This window comes from Bufo bufo, chromosome 7, assembly GCF_905171765.1.
Source record: "Bufo bufo chromosome 7, aBufBuf1.1, whole genome shotgun sequence".
Lineage (NCBI taxonomy): Eukaryota > Metazoa > Chordata > Amphibia > Anura > Bufonidae > Bufo > Bufo bufo.
In genome coordinates this window covers 154,778,525-154,796,258 of record NC_053395.1, presented here as the reverse complement: position 1 = coordinate 154,796,258, position 17,734 = coordinate 154,778,525, and the positions used below count along the sequence as shown (strand labels likewise).

The 17,734-nt window shown below is 43.5% G+C and overlaps 1 protein-coding gene across 1 annotated transcript in view; it reads left to right on the top strand.

The window, feature by feature from the left end:
- Window positions 1-17,734, top strand: part of UBE2G2 (ubiquitin conjugating enzyme E2 G2) — an 86,771-nt gene that overhangs the window by 59,327 nt on the left and 9,710 nt on the right. Inside the window, exon 4 of the mRNA XM_040440294.1 lies at window positions 8,365-8,483. Coding sequence (XP_040296228.1) covers window positions 8,365-8,483 — 119 coding nt within the window. The remainder of the gene's footprint in view (window positions 1-8,364; window positions 8,484-17,734) is intronic.

Genomic DNA, 17,734 nt, shown 5'->3' with positions numbered 1-17,734 from the left:
TCCAAAAACCATGCGGCAGTCCTTTCCTTCTGCGCCCTGCCGTGTGCCCTTACATCAGTTTACGACCACATGTGGGGTGTTTCTGTAAACCTCAGAACCAGGGTAATAAATGTTACGTTTTGTTTGGCGCTGTTAACCCTCGATGTGTTAAAGAAAAAAATGGATTAAAATGGAAAATGTGCCAAAAAAGTGAAATTTAGACATTTTTTCTCCATTTTGCTTTAATTCTTGTGGAGCACCTAAAGGCCCCTTTCACACGGGCGAGTGTTCCGCGCGGGTGCGATGCGTGAGTTGAATGCATTGCACCCGCACTGAATACCGACCCATTCATTTCTATGGGGCTGTTCACATGAGCGGTGATTTTCACGCATCACTTGTGCGTTGCGTGAAAATCGCAGCATGCTCTATATTCTGCGTTTTTCACGCAACGCAGGCCCCATAGAAGTAAATGGGGTTGCGTGAAAATCGCAAGCATCCGCAAGCAAGTGCGGATGCGGTGCGATTTTCACGCATGGTTGCTAGGTGATAGTCTATTCACTGTATTATTTTCCCTTATAACATGGTTATAAGGGAAAATAATAGCATTCTGAATACAGAATGCTTAGTAGGTGATCAATTGAGGGTTAAAAAAAAAAAAAAAAAAATTAACTCACCTTCTCCTCTTGTTCGCGTAATTCCTGGTCTCTTCTTTACTTCTTAAAAGATGAACTACCGGCTAGGACCTGTGGTGACGTCAGATCACATGCTCCAATCACATGGTCCATCACCAAGGTGATGGACCATGTGATTGGAGCATGTGATCTGACGTCACCAAAGGTCCTTTAGCCCACAGCTCATCTTTTAAGAAGTAAAGAAGAGAACGAGAAGTACGCGAACAAGAGGAGAAGGTGAGTTAATTTTTTTATTTTTTTTTAACCCTCAATTGATCACCTACTAAGCATTCTGTATTCAGAATGCTATTATTTTCCCTTATAACCATGTTATAAGGGAAAATAATAACATCTACACAACACCTAACCCAAGCCCGAACGTCTGTGAAGAAGTTCGGGTTTGGGTACCAAACATGCGTGATTTTTCTCATGCGAGTGCAAAACGCATTAAAATGTTTTGCACTCGCGCGGAAATATCGCGGGTGTTCCCGTAACACACCCGCTCATTTTCCCGCAACGCCCGTGTGAAAGAGGCCAAAGGGTTAACAAAGTTTGTAAAATCAGTTTTGAGTAACTTGAGGAGTGTAGTTTCTACAATGGGGTCATTTATGGGGGGAGTTTCCACTATGTAAGCCCCACAAAGTGACTTCAGAACTGAACTGGTCCTTAAAAAAGTTGACTTCTAAGGCTACATGCACACGATCAGGATTCATGTGCGGAGAATCCGCACTGAAATCCGCAGGCAAATCCGTGCGGTCAATCCGCATTAATTGGTGCGGATTTGCATACGGATTTGGGTGCGGATTCGGTGCGGATTTTCCGCATGCGGATTTCACTAAGTGAATGAAGAAAATCCGGTCAGGAAAAAAAAAATTAATTGACATGTCGCGGATTTTAAAATCCGCACCGCAGGTCAAAATCCGCGCGGAAAAAAATCTGCATCGTGTGCATTGAGAATTTCAAATTCTCATAGAATACAATGGACATGACCTACGGTGCGGATTTTCCGCACGCAAATCCGCGCGGAAAATCCGCACGCAATCCTGATCGTGTGCAGGGGGCCTAAAAGTCTAAACCTTCTAGCGTCCTAAGAAAATAAAATTACATTACCAAAATGATGCCAACATAAAGTAGACATATGGGGAATGTTAAGTAATAAATATTTTATGAGGTATCACTTTCTGTTTTAAAAGCAGAGAAATTGAAATTTTTAAAATTGTGATTTTTTTCAAATTTTTGGTAAATTTGGGATTTTTTCATAAATAAAGGTGAACATTTATGACTGTCATGAAGTACAGTGTGTCAGGAGAAAATAATCTCAGAATGGCTTGGATAAGTAAAAGTGTTTAAAAGTTATTACCACATAAAGTGACACATGTCAGATTTGCAAAAAATATATAAGGTGCCGTGGACGGTCCTGTCTGGCTACTGGAGTGGCAATGTGCTGTTTGCATAGAAGCTCCATGGAAGGCACTGCAGGTGGATGCATCTGTTAAAAGGATTGTCAGAGTTAAAGGGGTTATCCAGTTTCTCAACTCCCCCCCCCCCCCCCCCCCCCCACATGTGCCGGGTCCCTCACCGGTAATATACTTACCTCTCTCCGGGCGCCCCTCCTGGTCCCCGCACCGCTGCTTCTCCCTGCACACGGATGAAAACATCTGGTGTCGGGGGGGGTGGACGAGCCTCCCTAGAATCGCGGGTGACGCTAGGAAGGCTCGTCCCTGCCTGCCATTGGCTGCTTCCCCCCCCCACCCACACCGGATGTTTTCATTCGTGTGCCGGGAGACGGAGAAGCAGCAGCGGTGGTGCAGGGACCAGGAGGGGAGCGGGGTAAGTATATTATCAGTGAGGGGCCCAGCACATGGGGAGGGGGGATAAGAAATTGGATAACCCCTTTAATGAAACACTCTCTTGTAGCTCTTGTAAATGTGGAAAACTAACAAAAGAGTTAATACTCACCCTTTTTCTCGCCTGCTGTTGATGTCCTCTTCCTGGCCGCAGTGATGACTTTCCATGCCGTCACTGATGTAGCCAACCACTGGCCTCAGCAGTACACAAGACCTCACTGGTGATAGTTTTTTGTTTAAATATAGATATTGACATGGAAAATTAAAAAGAACCTCACCAAAAATTCCTTAAAAATATATTAAACATAAAAACATGATTTAAACAATAGCCTGTTTTTTGGTAACACATTTCCTTTAATGTAATCCAATCATGAATTATCACAAAAAATATTGTCAGGGGACATATACCGGTACTTCATTTGTGTCAAGTGCAATTTATGTCCGGGGGGACACAATCTTTACTTGGTCCACCCTTTCCCCCCCCCATTCTAAGGCTGGGTTCACACGGGCGTTGCGGGTGACGTGTGGGAAAAGATGCGGGTGACGTGTGGGAAAATGCATGATGTTTCCCCGCGAGTGCAAAACATTTTAATGCGTTTTGCATGCGTGTGAGAAAAATCGGCATGTTTGGTACTTAAACCCGGATTTCTTCACAGAAGTTCGGGTTTGAGTTCGGTGTTGTGTAGATTTTATTATTTTCCCTTATAACATGGTTATAAGGGAAAATAATAGCATTCTTAATACAGAATGCTTAGTAAAATAGTGATGGAGGGGTTAAAAAAAAATTTAAAATTTTTTACTCACCTTAATCCACTTGTTCGCGCAGCCCGGCTTCTCTTTCTTCTCTTTCTTTTTCTTTGAGGAAAAGGACCTGTGGTGACGTCACTGCGCTCCTCACATGGTCCATCACTATTCAGTTCTATGGGGCCTGCGTTGCGTGAAAAACGCACAAAATAGAGCATGCTGCGATTTTCACGCAACGCACAAGTGATGCGTGAAAATCACTGCTCATGTGCACAGCCCCATAGAAATAAATGGGTCCGGATTCAGTGCGGGTGCAATGCGTTCACCTCACGCATTGCACCCGCGTGGAAATCTCACCCGTGTGAAAGAGGCCTAAGAGATTGATTGAGGTTTCACAAAAAAGACATTTTCGTTTCCCAGAAATGGTGCTGTTTTAGTCCATGGGTTGTGTCTGGTATAGCATCTAACAACCAGTGACATATCATATGGCTATTGTAGCTTATTAAAGGGATTCTGTTACTAAGTTTTAGGCTATAGAGCTGCGGACATGCACGGCTAGATCGCCGCTAGCATGTCCGCAATATACCGGTCCTAGAGGGCTGTGTGCTTTTATTTTCTTTAAAAAAGGATTTTAGAGATATGTAAATTAGTCTTGTAAGGTGCCCAAGGGTCTGTACGAACCTTCCTGGTGCCCAGCCACGCCCCCCTGTGAAGGAGCCCAGCACCGCCTATGTCCTCCGAATCTCCTCCTTTCGTCACCGATAGATTGCCGTAATCTCGCGATGCGCAGTGCCGGTATAGTGTTCCTTCCCTGTGCTGGCATCAGCCTCAGGGAAGGAACTGCGCATTCGCGAGCTCGCGCATCTCAAGATTACGGCAATCTATCGGTGACGAAAGGAGGAGATTCGGAGGACATAGGCGGTGCTCGGCTCCTTCACAGTGCTGTTACACTTGTGCAGCTTCTTTGTACCTGATGAAGGGGAGTGATTCCCCGAAACGCGTTGTATTGCTGCAATAAAATATTCCTTCTTGATCCTGGTGACTGGTTGACGGTAATTTGCGCCGTGGGACGTATTTTGTTTTCCTGCTCACAGGCGGGCGTGGCTGGGCACCAGGAGGGTTCGTACAGACCCTTGGGCACCTTACAAGACTAATTTACATATCTCTAAAATCCTTTTTTAAAGAAAATAAAAGCACACAGCCCTCTAGGACCGGTATATCGCGGACATGCTAGCGGCGATCTAGCCGTGCATGTCCGCATCTCTATAGCCTAAAACTTGGTGACCGAATCCCTTTAAAGCATCATCCGTTTATTCTCATCCCTACTTTATGCCTTGTGTTCTCTTCCTGCTTCCCTTCATTTTCTATGATGTTGGTATTATGAAAATACGTCTTCCCGCATTTGCTTGGCCCCTCTAAAGACCAGTATTATACTGAAAAGTGTTAATCTTAGTTGATGGTTTATGATGTGGAGCCTCTGTCCACTTGAAACAGCTGCCTCTCTCTTCCATGACGTGTATCCTTTAAGACGTGCCTTGCAGGCAGATAGTTCAATTATAGCCTCACACACCCTGCCTATTAAGAGGAGCGCCGTGACCTTGCCATTAGAGCACGCTTTGATTTCCTAGGATGTGTTGTCTTGTGTATGTGCTTTTTTTTTTTTTTCTCCGCCTAAGAAACAAAAAAGAAAAGAAAAAAAGGCACACATGACTATGGAGGGACTTTGAAGTGTTTTTAACTGAAACTGCTTTATTTCTCTCCCTTTCATTTATAATAGGTGAAACTGTGCTGGCTTTTCTATTGGTTTGTCAAATGACACATGTGTAATACATGCAGCGGATCCACACCTGGAGCTGTAGGGATGAGGATAAACCCATAGTAGGATGTATGTGTCTGCTAAACATTTCTATTCAACCATGCATTAGTTACATCCCTTTCTGGGGAGCCTGGGTAATAACTAGTTTACAAGAGTTTTCATGATAAGTAATCCTGTCCTCAGGATGGGTCATCAGTATCTGATCGGTGGGGGTCTGACACCCGGGACACCCGCTGATCAGCTGTTTGAGAAGGCACCAACGCTCCTGTGAGCGCCACAGTCTTCTCGCAGCTTACCGAGCTCAGCACTGTACATTGTATAGCGGCCGTGCTCGGTATAGCGCTCAGTTCCTTTCACTTCAGTGGGGCTGAGCTGCGCCTAGACCATGTGACCAATGAACGTGTCGTCACTGACCTAGGAAAAGCTGAGAGAAGTCCCGGGTGTCGGACCCTCACCGATCAGATACTGATGACCTATCCTGAGGACAGGTCATCAGTTATAAAGTCTCAGATTAAAGCTTCAGCAAGCTCTACTTGAGGTATGAATGGTAAATCTGGCATTTACACTGTGCTACAGATTAGAACCACCACATATAGCAATCCAAGGGGACTGCAATATGTGCAGAAATGTATAACAAAACACCAATTCAAAAGCGCACATATGATATTACACAAAAATGTATTAGTAGAACAAATCATACATCAAACAACATAATGCAAAATAAAATAAATAGCAGCAATACATGAAGGTACTATGACAGTATTAGTTCACCCTGGTCATTCAAGGCCGCATTGTCACATCCACATAGGGTATGCTGTGCCAGTAATAATTATTATACACATATCGCTAAAATCTAAAGTACCTATCACTAAAGTACACCTATGTACCCATCTAGCTACAAATAATATTGCACAAGTGCCATAAGTAGCCATACCAGTAGCTACTGTAACCTTGCAGATAGAAATCCCAACAGGAATTAACCTGATAAGTTGGAATACGATCTCACATACCCTGGTAAGGACAAAACCATCATTAAAAGAAAAATAAGTGCAAAAAGTAGCATAGGAGAGTAATACAGAACAGAGGCCAGGAGTGAAAAAAACCAACCCCAATGTGCGTTTCGCCTTGCTTCCTCTAGATCAGGGGTGCACAACCTGCGGCCCGGGGGCCACATGCGGCCCTTGATACCATTCTGTGCGGCCCCCAACCATCTGGTAACAGACATGTATGCCTATGTCTTGTGGCTGCTTACATGTATTTCTGCCATTAGATGGGAGTCCTGGAAGTGTAACTAGACATTAATGGTATATAATGTGTGTTCAATATGCCATGAGTACAATATTTCAGTTGTTAATACACCTTTAAATTTTAATTTCGACCCTCGTCATTGGTTCATTCTGGCAATGTGGCCCCCAACCAGGAAACGTTGTGCACCCCTGCTATAGATGTATCATATCTTTTCTTAAAAAAATTTTCATGCACATTAGACTAAAGTTGGACTAACCCACTGATTCTGCCAAAATTTGCCTCATCTTATGAATAAACAGGATTGGTCCTGTTGAATAATAGCATGCATGATCATTTGCTGTCAAGGGAGGTAAGCCACAGTATCTGGCAGAATCTTACTCCCATATCTCAGTTCATAAGCATGTACATGGAGAAGTCTAGTGGAATAGCCGTTGGCCAAATGAGTGTTTGGCCAACAGCCATTTATTGTGTATGGCCACTTTAAAGGTCATAGTGCAGGGATGTAATATCGTTTACTAGTTTGTCTGGGCGCCGCTCCATTCGCCTGCTGTGCCCCCCGTTCACTTTTCCCGCCTGGTATGCTAATTAATATCATCGGTACAGGGAGGAGGAGACTGCCCTGTTTCTCAATAGGCTTCTCCCTGGCTGTGACGCTTCTGGCAGAGATGGATCCATTATTTTCAGAGGCATTCCACTCTGCAAACAGACAAGTTTCCTGGTCTGGGACCCCCTCTATGCCATTCATATACCCCAACAGTTGTCTTCTACCATCTTTTGGTCATGTGAACGTGGTGCCTAATGGATTTAGCGCTGTGCAGTATATTGGTAAGGGTTTTTATTTTTTTATGAAAAGATGGCTTCATAATGAGTTTGTTCCTCTTATGTGTTAAACGTGAATATCCTAGTGTATTTCATTCTGAAGAATAATACACTGTGATATTTTCCCGCTGTGACCATTTGTCCTTTTTTAAATATATCTGTTATTTGCACTCTCTTAAATTAAAGAGCAACTTCTTAGGACCTGGATGTCTAACTAGACATAGTATTGAAATTTGTGTGATCCTGTATTGAACAGAATTATTTTTTTTATGCAATGATATGTGTATACTCACTTCTAAAGCAGACCATACCTACATCACATTGTAATAGCTAATCGCAAAGTAATAGGATTGTTTTTTTTATTTTTCCTTTCTCCTTTTTAATGGAAACACAGCTATACTTTTTATATTTTTCGCCCTATAAGAAGCACCTAGGTTTTAGAGGAGAATAAGAGAAAAATATATTTTTTCATTAGACCTCAGATCAGACCCCCAATGTTAATCAGTCTTCAGCTGAAAGCCCCAATCAGACCCCCAATTTTAATAAGACTTTCAATCGGACCCTCAATCGTTCAGCTCAGACACCAATGTTAATAAGACCCCAATAACACCTTAGATCAAAATGTAAATTACCCCCCAATCAAATCTCAGATCAGACCCCCAATATGAAGAACCCCTCTATTCAGACCTCAAATCAGACCCCCAATGTAAATGACTCCCAGACCTCAGATAACGGCCCCATTCAGACCTCAGATCAGACCATCCATTGTCAATGACCCCCAGACATTAGTACAGAACCCATTGCACAGAGCAATTAAAATAAAAAAATCCACTTACCTCACCTGCTCTAGATGCCGCCACCTCCACTCCCAGGATCCAGCTCCATCTCTTCTTTTTGCCACGCGATCTGCTGTTACCTGACGTGCACAGCGTAAGATCAGAGCGGCCTCACACTGTGCACAGTCACAGCACAACCGATGGCAGAGGACAAGGAAGAGTTGAGTACAGAGCCCAGGGAGAGCTGCATTCACCGCTTCCTGCTCCTCCAGTACTAATGAGTGCTTCCATAATGATCATTGTTATTCACTGGCATTTTCCTCACATTTTGGGGGGGTGGTGGTGGGGGGGGGGAATTGCGTCTTATGAGGTGAAAAATACTGAAATTCCTTTTTTTCCCATAAATATTATAAATGTTGTTTTTATCTTTCTAATGTAATTTTATCTTTCTAATGTTTTTATAGGGGCCCAGAAGACACATGTTTTGAGTGCGGAGTATTCCCAGCAATTCTCAGCTTTCCTCTCGATTATCCTCTGAGTCCACCTAAAATGAGGTTTACCTGTGAGATGTTTCACCCAAACAGTAAGTACATTATGAAGTGTATATTTTAAGCTTGTAGTATACAGTGTTAGGTTTACAGTATTAGTTGGTTTCAGGACAACCTCTGTAAGGTGAAACCATTGTAACTTGAGTCTAGAACTCTATGGAAAACTGGTAAAATAAAGACTTAAAGGCTATGCACTCCTTTGGGGGCATTTTTTATTATTGCATTATACTTAGGCTACTTTCACACTAGCGTTCGGGTGTCCGCTTGTGAGCTCCGTTTGAAGGGGCTCACAAGCGGCCCCGAACGCATCCGTACTGCCCTAATGCATTCTGAGTGGATGCGGATCCGCTCAGAATGCATCAGTCCTGCAGCGTTCAGCCTCCGCTCCGCTCAGCAGGCGGACACCTGAACGTTGCTTGCAGCGTTCGGGTGTCCGCCTGGCCGTGCGCAGGCAAACGGATCCGTCTAGACTTACAATGTAAGTCAATGGGGACGGATCAGTTTGAATTTGACACAGTATGGCTCAATTTCCAAACGGATCCGTCCCCCATTGACTTTCAATGTAAAGTCTGGACGGATCCGTCTGAAGCTACTTTCACACTTAGAATTTTTTCTACAATATAATGCAGACGGATCCGTTCTGAACGGATCCCAAGTCTGCATTATATGAGCGGATCCGTCTGTGCAGACATCAGACGGACCCGCTCTGAACGGTAGTGTGAAAGTAGCCTTACTTAGAGCTAAAAATTTTTTTTTTCAATTGGTCTTTATTAAAAATATGGAATCCCTTTTGTGTACATAGCTGAGATGAACAGGCGCTGGTGAACGGCGCGAAACCAGCGGCATGGTGGCATTCGCCAGCGCATGCGCAGTAGTTAAAGCAATGCCGTGTCCACAATGGGCATCGCAGTGTGCATGCCCTGGACCGGCGAGGCAGTGCGCAGACGCGGGATCTCTGCCGGACTGAAGGATGATGCAAGGGAATAGGAGGGCGGGCATTGGCAGAGGCTGGGGCGGGGAAACAATAAAAAAAGGCAGAACAGCCTTGGGTCCAACACAGTGAACGCCGCCCCTGGGCACTTGCGAGTGCTCATTTGTATATTATTTAAACTTTGTTTTTCCAACTTCTGCAAGTGTAAAGAAAAAGACAAAGGTACCATAACATTCATGTATAGGTGTGCTATAGGACAATGTAAGCACTGTATATGGCCAAATGGTGGTGGCAGACTCCCTTTAACCCTTTGTGACAGAATGTCTCAATATTTTTAATAAAGGCCAATTGAAAAATAGGATTTTTAGCCAAAAATGAGTAAAATGCAATCTTAAACAAAAATTGCCTCTGAGGGTGGTACATAGCCTTTTAGAAATACAGTATAAGCAGGTCACTAGCATAGATAAAGCAAGTTCTTACATACAGTATCTCACAGAAATGAGTCCACCCCTCACATTTTTGTAAATATTTAGTTATATCTTTTCATGGGACAACTCTGAAGATCTGACACTTTGATACAATGTAAAGTAGTCAGTGTACGGCTTGTATAACAGTGTAAATTTGGTGTGCCCTCAAAATAACTCAACACACAGCCATTAATGTCCAAACCATTGGCAATAAAAAGTGAGTACACCTCTAAGTGAAATTGGCTAAATTGTGCCTGATTAGCCATTATCCCTACACGGTGTCATGTGACTCGTTAGTGTTACAATGTTTCAGGTGTGAGTGGGGGAGTAGGTGTGTTAAATTTGGTGTTATCGCTCTCACACTCTCTCGTACTGGTCACTGGAAGTTCAACATGGCACCTCATGGCAAAGAACTCCCTGAGGATCTGAAAAAAAGAATTGTTGCTCTACATAAAGATGTCCTAGGCTATAAGAAGATTGCCAACACCCTAAGGCCTCATGCACACGATAGTTAAAAATGGCCGTGTGACAGCCGTCTAAGTAACGGCCGTCACACGGCCATTTTTAGCACCAGTGAAGGTCCATGGGGCTATTCACATGGCCGTTCTTTTAACGGCCAGTGAATAGCGTCCGTCCAAAAATAAGACATGTCCTATCTATCTTATTAAAGCTGGGGGCAGTAAAAAAAAAAAAAAAATATATATACACTGTGCGGGACATTTATTTAGCTGGGGTCCTACATGGGGGCATTATTAAAGCTAGGAGCAGTAAAAAAAAATAAAAAATCCTACAGTATGAGGGAAATTATTTTAGCTGGGGGCCTAGCATCCTGTGGGTGTTCTCAGAAGGGTGGGTCTAGAAATAACTGCCAATCAAATTAATCAATTTTTCATGTCCGTTTTTGACGGACATGAAAAACTGATGCAAAATGGACACACGGACAGAAAATGGATGCACACACTGATGCAAAATGGCCATGAAAAACTGACAGTGTGTCCGTTTTTAACGGACTTTTTTTTTCACTGTCGTGTGCATGTAGCCTAAAACTGGGCTGCAGCGCGGTGGTCAAGACCATTCAGTGGTATAACAAGACAGGTTCCACTCAGAACAGTCCTCGCCATGGCCAACCAAAGATGTTGGGTGCACATACTCTGCATCATATCCAGAGGTTGTCTTTTCAAAATAGATGTATGTGTGCTGCCAGCATTGCTGCAGAAGTTAAAGGGGTGGGGGGGGGGGGGGGGTCAGCCTATCAGTGCTCAGACCATACGCCGCACACTGCATCAAATTGGTCTGCATGGCTGTCATCCCAGAAGGAAGCCTCTTCTAAAGATGGTGCACAAGAAAGCCTGCAAATAGTTTGCTGAAGACAAGCAGACTAAGGCTACTTTCAAAACTCGCATTTTGTGCGGATCCGTCATGGACGGGTCTGTTCAGATAATAGAACCGTCTGCATCTGTTCAGAACAGATCAGTTTGTATTATCTTTAACATAGACAAGACGGATCCGTCTTGAACACCATTGAAAGTCAATGGAGGACGGATCTATTTTCTATTGTGCCAGATTGATTCATAGAAAACGGATCCGTCCCCATTGACTTACATTGTGTGTCAGAACTGATCCGTTTGGCTCAGTTTCGTCAGACGGAAACCAAAACCACCAAGCAGCGTTTTGGTGTCCGCCTCCAGAGCGGAATGGAGACTGAACTGATGTATTCTGAGCGGATCCTTTTCCATTCAGAATGCATTAGAATGCAAACTGATCCGTTTTGGACGCTTGTGAGAGCCCTGAATGGATCTCACAAACTGAAAGCCAAAACGCGAGTGTGAAAGTAGACTAAGGACATGGATTACTGGAACCATGTCCTGTGGTCTGATCAGACCAAGATAAACTTAGTTGGTTCAGATGGTGTCAAGCGTGTTTGGCGGCAACTAGGTGAGGAGTAGAAAGTATGTCTTGTCTACAGTCTAGCATGGTGGTGGGAGTGACATGGTTTGGGGCTGCATGAGTGCTGTTGGCTGTGGGGAGCTATAGTTCATTGAGGGAACCATGAATGCCAACCTGTACTGTGACATACTGAAGAAGATTATGATCCGATCCCTTCCAACATGATAACGGCCCCAAGCACACCTCCAAGACGACCACTGCCTTGCTAAAGAAACTGAGAGTAAAGGTGCTGCACTGGCCAAGCATGTCTCCAGACCTAAACCCTGTTGAGCATCTGTGGGGCATCCTCAATTGGAAGGTGGAAGATTGTAAGGTCTCTAACATCCACCAGCTCCGGGATGTCATCATGGAGGAGTGGAAGAGGATTCCAGTGGCAACCTGTGAAGCTCTAGTGAACTCCATGCCCAAGAGAGCTAAGGCAGTGCTGGAAAATAATGGTGTGCACACAAAATATTGACACTTTGGGCACAATTTGGCCATTTTCACTTAGAGGTGTACTCACTTTTGTTGCCAGCAGTTTAGACATGAATGGTTGTGTGTTGAGTTGTTTTGAGGGCACACCACATTTACACTGTTATACAAGCTGTACACTGACTACTTTACATTGTATCAAAGTGTCAGATCTTCAGTGTTGTCCCATGAAAAGATATACTAAAATATATACAAAAATGTGAGGGGTGGACTCAGTTTTGTGAGATACTTCAGACCAGTCAGTAACAGATGCTGGAAGCTGTAAACCACTTCCCATGATGAGGACAGGAGCTTCGTCAGGGTCCTATGTAACACACGGTGCACCTGGCCTTTATTTACACAAGCCAGGAATGCACTTCAGCATCACTAGCTAATACCTGACTGCACGGCACTGGCACTGGCCCATATTTCCTAATCCTGACTAATTTGTAGACAGACAGTCTGAAAGTGCGCAGCCGATGCTGGATGATAAATCTGGTGCCACTTTATACTGTCTAGTCTAGTTTATATACCTATTAGTTGGTTTAACTTCTGCAGAAAATGTTTCCACATGCCCTGGAAATCTGTCCCACTGCACCAGAATCTTGTCTCCGAGCCACAGTTCTGTCCACCAAAAAGTTAAGACCTATGCCCCACTTGAATGTGCCAGAATCATGGATTTCAGCTTCTTAAAGTGGTTGTGGCACTAATATAAATGTATATCGCTGTTCTATCACAAATACAACTATTTATCAAAACTGCCTAAGGCTACTTTCACACTAGCGTTTTAATTTCCGCTGATGAGATCCGTCATAGGATCTCAATAGCAGAAGACAACGCTTCAGTTTTGGCCCCATTCATTGTCAATGGGGACAAAACGGAACTGAACGAAATGGAAAGCTCCAAAATGCATTCTGTTCCGCTTGGTTACGCCCCCATCGCGGACAGAATAACGCTGCAAGCAGCGTTTTTCTGTCCGCGATGTGGTGCGGACAGAAATGGGGACGAATTTCAATGGGGACGGATCCGTTTTCTCTGACACAATAGAAAATTGATCTGCCCCCCATTGACTTTCAGTGGTGTTCATGACGGATCAGTCATGGCTATAGAAGACATAATACAACCGGATCCGTTCATGACGGATGCATACGGTTGTATTATGGTAACAGAAGCGTTTTTGCAGATCCATGATGGATCTGCAAAAAACACTAATGTGAAGGTAGCCTTATTCTAAAATTATTAGCCCAGTGTGCCCTGTGACAAATCTGTTTTGATTTCAGTTGCTGTTGGTTATGTCCTGCAGTGAAGCCTTATAATACAGGACGCACATGCTCACAGCGCTTCCAATCCCTTGATTCAATAACCACTCCTCTATGTGCAATGTCCATTACATGTCAGTGATGCATAGATAGACTGGCAGATAGATAATAGACAGACTGAGAGATAAACATAATGATGAATTTTGCAAATCGTGGGCATTAGCAGGTAGAAAATGAACTGGTTAGTGTTACATGTCCTTCTTATGTCAGGACACATCTCACTGCCTTAAAGGGATTCTGTCACCTCGTTTTTGGTTATAGAGATGCGGACATGCACGCAGGGCTGTGGAGTCGGAGTCGAGGAGTCGGAGTCGGGGGAAATTTTGGGTACCTGGAGTCGGAGTCGGCAAACAATACTCCGACTCCTACTAAATTTAGATTGGAATAAAAAAAAAAGCAAGTTTAAATGTCCCAATTCACAAAAAGTTATAATTAATGACTTCTCTACTGTAAGAATAAAGACCAATGCATGCAGTGCCTCACGTAACCGCAAAACGAACACGTTAAGTGACCATGAAGAAGCATGCTTTTCATATGCTTCACTATATGGCACGCAACGCACAATTAGGAGCTGCAATACTTATACTTTCCATAGTGTTGTGTTCTGCTTTTACAGGGAACGCAGCGTCCATGTGTAACCTAGCCTCTCACTGATAAGGGATTAAATAAATATGTTTTTTGCAGGACTAGAGACACTTGTATAAGTGAAGGGAATGGAGGGCCAATAGTTCAAGACTGAAGCTGTAAACCATTGGAAAAAATGCTGTCATTTAGCTAAGGCTATAAAAACTTGTAAACTCTGATTGTTAGCTTAAACTTTAAACATGACTATGGGATTCTACTAGGGAAATCATGTTTTAGAATAAATGCCCCTTCCTGGATCCTCCCACTGCCCTATCTTCAGCAGCAGATAAGCACACAAAGGAGAAAGCAGCAGCCCAACTACCTCCAGCCCTAAAAATAATAAAGTCTGACTTAAGAGCCTCTATGAAAGAGGATCTGGCAGAGGCAATTCTCTTCCTTAGAACTCTACATTGAATTGATTTGCATTTGCTAAGCCTATAACTACATTTCAAGATTAATATAAACCATTTCTAGGTTTTACAGATTTTGTTTTTGGTTCATTATAGATAAGCTTTGTTTCTGTTCTAATACAACCAAATAATGTGGTTTGTATTTTTGAACTGGTAAAGATCCTGTTCCTGATGTTTATGCCTGCTGCTACTATCCAGCCACTTGATTGATTAATAAGGAATGTATAAAATACATTCGCATATTAATACAGAGGAGTCGGGGAGTCGGAGTCGGAAGTACATAAAACTGAGGAGTCGGAGTCGGAACATTTATCTACCGACTCCACAGCCCTGCATGCACGGCTAGATTGCCGCTAGCATGTCCGCAATATACCGGTCCTATAGGGCTGTGTGCTTTTACTTTGTTTAAAGGGCTTCTGTCACCCCACTAAAGTCATATTTTTTTTTTGGGCTAGTTAAATTACTTATATTGCGATATATGAAAATATAATGGTCTTACTTTGATTCAGCAGTTTCTTCTAAAAACGAACTTTTATAATATGTAGATTAGGTCTCTACCAGCAAGTAGGGCAGCTACTTGCTGGTAGCTGCTGCAGAAAACCGCCCCCTCGTCGTGTTGATTGACAGGACCAGCCGGGATCTCCTCCTCCGGCCAGCCCTGTCGGCATTTCAAAAATCGCGCGCCTGTGTTCATTCGGCGCAGGCGCTCTGAGATGAGGAGGCTCGCCTCCTCAGAACTCCCTCAGTGCGCCTGCGCTGATGACATCACCGAAATAGAAGACGTCATCGGCGCAGGCGCACTGAGGACGCCTGCGCCGAATGAACACAGGCTAACTCTCTTTACAAACTGACCCCTACACACGTGTTGAGACACAATCAATTATTTATTTACAATTGGTCATATAAGACCATTAGTTGTCTCTAGATTAACACGTGCTAGAATTTTATATTTAATATATAACATTTATTTTGCATCCCTAAAATCATTCCTACCTATAACACACTTAAAGTTTAAAATTTTCAGCTGCGTTTGCATTGTCCCTTTAAATGGCCAGTTAGAGCAATGTGGCTGCCTGGATATCTGCTCAGCAATAGAGGTTGCTTAGTAGACTCCTCTATTTCCACACGGCTAAGCACTGTGCTGCGCAGTGTCTGCCGTAACTTTGCAGTCTCCTATCTTGGAATCAGTGTTTGCAGGTCCTAGCTAGTCAATTCGCTAATATACATTGCTGGGCCATCACTGAGCAAACCGCTAGCTGGTTAAAACACTAAGTTCACAATCTGCCACCCGACATGTTTCGCCAGGGATCTGGCGTCTTCAGGGGTTTGGGCAGACCTAATTTACATATTATAAAACTTCGTTTTTAGAAGAAACTGCTGAATCAAAGTAAGTAAGACCATTATATTTTCATATATCGCAATATAAGTAATTTAACTAGCCCAAAAAAAAAAATGACTTTAGTGGGGTGACAGAAGCCCTTTAAAAAATGATTTTAGAGATATGTAAATGAGCTTTGTAAGGTGCCCAATGGGCTGTACGAACCTTCCTGGTGCCCAGCCACGCCCCCCTGTGAAGGAGTCCAGCACCGCCTATGTCCTCCTAATCTCCTCCTTTTGTCACAGTCAGATTGCCGTAATCTCGTGATGCGCGAGCTCGTCCGCAGCTCTATACCGAAAACGAGATGACAGAATCCCTTTAACCTCTTCAGGACACATGACGTACCGGTACGTCATGTTTATTTCCGATCACCGCCGCCTGCTCAAATCATTGAGCAGGCACCTTGGCTAAATGCGCGGGAGGGTCCCGTGACCCCCCCCCCCCCCCCCGTGTCGGCGATCGCCGCAAACCGCAGGTCAATTCAGACCTGCGGTGTGTGGCTTTTACCTGCGGTTGCGGCGGCGGCGCCATCGGGTCCCCATGCGGCTGTAGAGGGGACCCGCATGCATGGAAGGCAGCGCGATGCCTAAGGAAGGCATCGCGCTGCCTTCCGGTGACGAGCCTGTGAGATCCAGCCCCCTGGATCTCACAGGCCGGAAGCTGTATGAGTAATACACACAGTATTACTCATACAGCCAATGCATTCCAATACAGAAGTATTGGAATGCGTTGTAAAGGATTAGACCCCCAAAAGTTCAAGTCCCAAAGTGGGACAAAAAATAAAGTGAAAAAAAAAAGTTGAAAAAATAAAGCGCCCCCCCCCCCAATTTTTTAAAAAAAAGTTTTCAAGTAAAAATAAACAAAAATGTCATTTTCCCCAAATAAAGTAAAAAAAAAAAATTGTTAAAAAATAAAGGGGGGGGGGAGGATAGAAAGTATACATATTTGGTATCGCCACGTCTGTATCGACCGGCTCTATAAAAATATCACATGACCTAACCCCTCAGATGAACACCGTAAAAAATTAAAAATAAAAACTGTGCTAAATAAACAATTTTTTGTCACCTTCCATCACAAAAAGTGTAATAGCAAGCGATCAAAAAGTCACACGCACCCCAAAATAGTGGCAATAAAACCGTCATCTCATCCCGCAAAAATCATACCCTACCCAAGGTAATCGCCCGAAAACTGAAAAAATTCACATGATCTAACCTGTCAGATGAATGTTGTAAATAACAAAAAATAAAAACGGTGCCAAAACAGCTATTTCTTGTTACCTTGCCTCACAAAAAGTGTAATATAGAGCAACCAAAAATCATATGTACCCTAAACTAGTACCAACAAAACTGCCACCCTATCCCGTAGTTTCTAAAATGGGGTCACTTTTTTGGAGTTTTTTTTCTCTAGGGGTGCATCAGGCTTCAAATGGGACATGGTGTCAAAAAAAACAGTCCAGCAAAATCTGCCTTCCAAAAACCGTATGGCATTCCTTTCTTTCTGCGCCCTGCCGTGTGCCCGTACAGCAGTTTACGACCACATATGGGGTGTTTCTGTAAACTACAGAATCAGGGCCATAAATATTGAGTTTTGTTTGGCTGTTAACCCTTGCTTTGTTACTGGGAAAAATGGATTAAAATGGAAAATTTGTCAAAAAATGTAAATTCTGAAATTTCCTCTCCATTTTCCATTAATTCTTGTGGAACACCTAAAGGGTTAACAACGTTTGTAAAATCTGTTTTGAATACCTTGAGGGGTGTAGT